Source organism: Oncorhynchus nerka, linkage group LG16 (genome assembly GCF_034236695.1).
Source record: "Oncorhynchus nerka isolate Pitt River linkage group LG16, Oner_Uvic_2.0, whole genome shotgun sequence".
Lineage (NCBI taxonomy): Eukaryota > Metazoa > Chordata > Actinopteri > Salmoniformes > Salmonidae > Oncorhynchus > Oncorhynchus nerka.
Genome location: NC_088411.1, coordinates 27,314,273 through 27,318,938, shown reverse-complemented (window position 1 = coordinate 27,318,938; position 4,666 = coordinate 27,314,273). Strand labels below are relative to the sequence as shown.

Here is a 4,666-nt window from a genome sequence, read left to right as displayed (position 1 = left end):
GCGTTTCACTTTAGGTCAATGTCCTTTAGCTCCTTTGGTTGGACTAAGGGTAATGATCAACACTTTCAAGATATGTACAATAGATGTTTCCTAGACTTTGTTTTTGGATTGCATCTCATTAAGATATCTCGAGTGTCAACGATATATGTCAATTCCAATGCCAATAGAATTGATACACTGCATGCATGTACACGCATTCTGTTGTGTGTCTTAAAAGTGAATGATGTTTAACTGTTGAATTGAGCAGTTAGTTATTATTCCACCAACATAGAGTAAAAAGTTGTAGCCTCCCTGAACCCAGAGTAAAACAGTTGTAGCCTCCCTGAGCCCAGAGTAAAACAGTTGTAGCCTCCCTGAACCCAGAGTAAAACAGTTGTAGCCTCCCTGAGCCCAGAGTAAAACAGTTGTAGCCTCCCTGGCCTACTTTTTCCTCCTTTCAAAGGAGACGTCCTGTCCTCACAGTTACATTGAAACTATACCGTTTATTTTTCACAGCTATAAAACATGTTGGTAAGGTTTTAGAGAACGGGAACTCTGTCGAGGAACAATAATAATCTACCATAATAATTATTTTCAGTTCCCTTGTAAGTATAAGGGTTATTACGATTGGTTTTGATTTTAGGATAAATCGCCCGGGGAAAGCTTTTCTGTAGGGAATGCTCATCCCTGGGTGAAGAAAGGCTCTTTCACCGAACCACAATGAGAGATTGAGGCAGGGGAGGAGTCCACCATGATTAGTCCATTTAATGGCGCGTTTACTTAATTTCTGTATTCACTGGCAACCATAAACAAAAGGAGAAACTGGACTCTCGTTTAAGAGACTATGACGTTGACATTTACCATAACACATGCATATATTTAGGGGCAAAATACTTTTTTTAACATCGTAGGCTACAACCTATGTGTAGTTTCGTAAAAGGACCACAGCATGTGTATCAGAATCATTATGCTTGCATGAGCATAAACATAACCACTTCTCAACATAGGCCTAGATGCTCATAAACGCTTGATGGTGGATAATGAACACTCACTTAAAAGAGAGACTTAATGCAGAATATATAAGAAAATGGAATACTGTATTTGATTTAGAAATGTACATTAACATAAACACGCAAGAAATTAACATGGAATAATAAGCGCTTTAGGTGATGCACGGGGAAGTATAGGACTTGAATTGTTGAAGAGTATTCCAATGTTTATATTATATACCTTTGCATAAATGTGACCGATAACACGTTTATATAGCGTCATTATCCCATGTTAGGTAGTCTATCAAAACAAACAAACAAAGAAACGCCTAGAGCACTTTTTTTACGTTTTGACAAATATTTTATGTATAGGAACACCAAGTCAAGAACAGGGATAGAAAAGAGGATGGAGATGGGAGAGCAATATTATGTACAAGCATATCTACACATATAGGATATTACAGACCGCGGGAGAATGATGGCATTATTTGAGATATACATAATTCAATATAAAATCTTAAAATAAAAATAAAAATCTGATACAGTCATAACGATTGGGTTCCACATTTGACCATGTAGGCCTACCCCACACAGGCAGTGACAGAAGTGTATAGTAAAAAGGTGCTTACGACGTAAATGATTGTCTGATGAACATAAAGTAAAACAGGATTGCATCTTGGCTGAGCGGCATCATCACTTGGACTAAAACAGAGATGAAAAGGCGATAAACACCCTCTGGTAATTCCCTCTTCTCGATTATCCTTGTAGAAATATTGAACAGGGTATGTTCCCCAGATACCAAAAAACATCATGCAGGTAGTGGTGGGGGGTAGGGGAAGGCTTGGTGGGTCCATTGAAAGCGCTTAAAAAAGACGTGCTTTTATATTTTTTTAAATATTTAAATCAATTGGTCCTTTTTTCATCCCGATATTTCATAGTTTTTTTTTTCAGGTCCATATTTCCTGTAAATATTTCTCTTTTTTTATATCATACGTCACACTCGGAGTCACTGGAGGTTACTGAAAGAATGGACGTTCCAGTATCAACTCGCTCTGTCATACTGGAGATGCTGGTAGTAGGACTGGCCGCGGTCGACCGCGATTCCGCCGAGCTGCGTGGAGTGCACCCGGATTCTGAAAGGGACCGCATACCGTTCTGTCCTATTCCCTGGTGCTGAAGCCTGGAGAAATAAAAGAAAGGGAAAATAACATAGCAATTAAACACAGTGTTGCTCCGCAAAATAGCGTTCAGCCTGCTTGTCATTCATTCGCTGACAAGCCTTTAGCAAATGCAGCTCTGTAGCCTACACATAATGGGGGTAAGAATTGGCTAAAGCAAAACAGATACAAATACTACATGTGGGAGAAATATAACAGTCTATGTTAAAGTAACAGGCGTGTTGTTAGCTACTTAAATCATGGCCAAGGCCTATCCAAATGAATGAAAGATTGATTAATTTTTATGATTTGTTTTGATTTACTAAATGAATTAATCCATGATGTACTCTTTTATCACTGAGAAAATGCAGATGAAGAAATATAGCTGTTTTTACCACCAACTGTTTTTATTCAGTTGGCTTGTTCAGTTCACCAATTTGTAATAAATTATTGCATTGCAAATAAATAATAGGCTACACACTGAATCGAAAACAGGCCATAATTGTAGAATAATTATTTTGTATTTATGTTTATGTTGATTTATATCAAGAGTGTTATGCATCAATCATTTCCAAACGTCTATAGCCTAATGTATGCGTTTCTTATGTGTAAAAAGCACCACGAATAAAAATGTAAAATTGGTAACTGAACTCATATTAATATAGCAAAACTACCCCATCTTTTTGTGTGTTTTAACATTAGCATTTGGTTGTAGGCCTATCTTAGTCTACAGTGTCATTTTACAGGTGCAACCTTTGAATATATAGGCATATAATATTATTTTGATGAAACAAATAACCAATAACCTACAGTATTTGATCGTAGGTGTTTTGTTTCCTGTTTGGGATCCATATCTATACCACCCCTGCAGTGTATGTGATGTTTCCAGACAAAAACGTTCACTTGTTGAAGATAACAACACTCTCTTTGGGATACAAGATGATAATCGAAAACGTGCACTGTTGTAGTATCATCATAATATGCTGTATTCAAAGTTTAACAGACTTCATCAATAATTATTTGCGTTATTGTCTGGAATATAGGACAAATTCAAATGTACATTGTTGATGATTTTCTTTGTGTGTATTTCCTGTTTTGTTATCTAACGCATACCTTGGTGTTTTTAGTTTGCTTATCAGGGATACTGGCATACCAGCGTAGCCTGAAGCCTACAAGCTTAGCTTTACGCACGAAAATGTTTTACGCAGTATACTATTTTGGGGATTATTTTGGAAAACAATAATAGTTATATTTTTCTTTAGGCAATGATTGCATAGGCCTATGAGATCAAAAAGTAAAATGTCGTCGTGCTCCCTCCCCACCCCTAACTATACACCCAACTTGCTCATTTGTAACCCCTCTATAACCTTGTGTATTATTACGATGAAGTTGAACATTTACATGGTATATTTGCATTTCGATTAAAGGAATTATTGTGCTATGTAGCATATACTATGACAAATGAACAGCGTACTGACCTGTTTTTTGCTGCGGCGGCTCTGTCTCGTTGCCTCCGGTTTTTAAACCAATTTCCGACCTGTGTAGGAGTGAGTCCAGTGGCTTGTGCCAGTTCCCTTTTCTTGCTGGGATTTGGATATGGGTCCTGGAGGTACCACTCCCTTAACAGACCGCGCGTCCTCTCTTTGAAACAGTGCGTCTTCTGCTCACCGTCCCAGATGGTCCTGGGCAGGGGGAACTTCTTCCGTACCCTGTACTTGTCAACCGGTCCTAATGGGCGACCGCGCAGCTTTTCGGCCTCCTGGTAGTGTGCCTCCAGCCACATGGCCTGCAGTTTGCCGTGGGAATCCTTGGTAAACTTGTGGTTCTCCAAGATGTGGTACAGGTCTCGGAAATTCCCCGTGTGGAAAGCAACCACTGCGCGAGCTCGCAGGATCGACTCATGCTTGTTGATCTGTTCGCATGCTCCGGGTGCCACCGGCAGGGACCACAGGAATCGTCCCAGCCGTTCAATGTCTCCGGTTTCCTCCAGCGTCTCGCAGACGCTCGCCACTTGCTCCGGAGAGAAGTTGAGGGTCGGTAGCGCAAACATTGACAAGTCTTCTGGAGACCTGGTGCTGGGAGTGCTGCTCGCCAAGAGCACAGGGCGCTCAGCGAAGTTTGGCAGGAAGAAATGGGAGGGATAAAGCTCTAAAGGGGATCTGAAAACCATGGAATGACCTGAGAGAGAAAGAAAATTATCAAGAAAAAGAACGACGAGTAAAGATTGTATGATTCAATAGCTATCGCCTATAATGACACCAGCCTCATAATATCTCCCCCTAAATCCACCGTGAGTGTAGCATTGAAACATTTTGTTTCGCTTTTCTATTGGTCTTCTTGGTGTCGTTGTGAGGTTGTCATGGCAGCCCTGCCAATCACTGTCAAGCGTGCCAATCATTAGCCACTACGTAGACTAGGGCTTTCACCACTTCTGTTGCAAGCACAGGGGGTTATCACAAACTCCAATCTCAACACCACCCTCCCACTGCACGGCTCTCGTGAAGTAGAAGCCAACGCTCGCCTATTTGTTGAATGGAATGA

At 40.3% G+C, this 4,666-nt stretch overlaps 1 protein-coding gene across 1 annotated transcript; it reads right to left on the bottom strand.

Annotated features, from left to right (window-relative positions):
- Positions 1 to 731: 731 nt before the first annotated feature.
- six3a (SIX homeobox 3a) lies at positions 732 to 4,442 on the bottom strand. Its single transcript, XM_029685320.2, has 2 exons — positions 3,604 to 4,442; positions 732 to 2,148 (listed from the first exon to the last, which is right to left on the bottom strand). The coding sequence occupies exons 1-2, from the start codon at positions 4,293 to 4,295 to the stop codon at positions 1,956 to 1,958; spliced, it is 885 nt and encodes a 294-aa protein (XP_029541180.2). The 5' UTR covers positions 4,296 to 4,442; the 3' UTR covers positions 732 to 1,955.
- Between the last annotated feature and the right edge of the window lie 224 nt (positions 4,443 to 4,666).

Excerpts from the sequence above, each read along its gene's own strand:
- six3a (XM_029685320.2), bottom strand. The coding sequence starts at position 4,295 with ATGGTTTTCAGATCCCCTTTAGAGCTTTATCCCTCCCATTTCTTCCTG. Across the intron at positions 2,149-3,603 it reads GCCGCCGCAGCAAAAAACAG|GCTTCAGCACCAGGGAATAG; the intron begins GTCAGTACGCTG and ends TTATTTCTCCAG.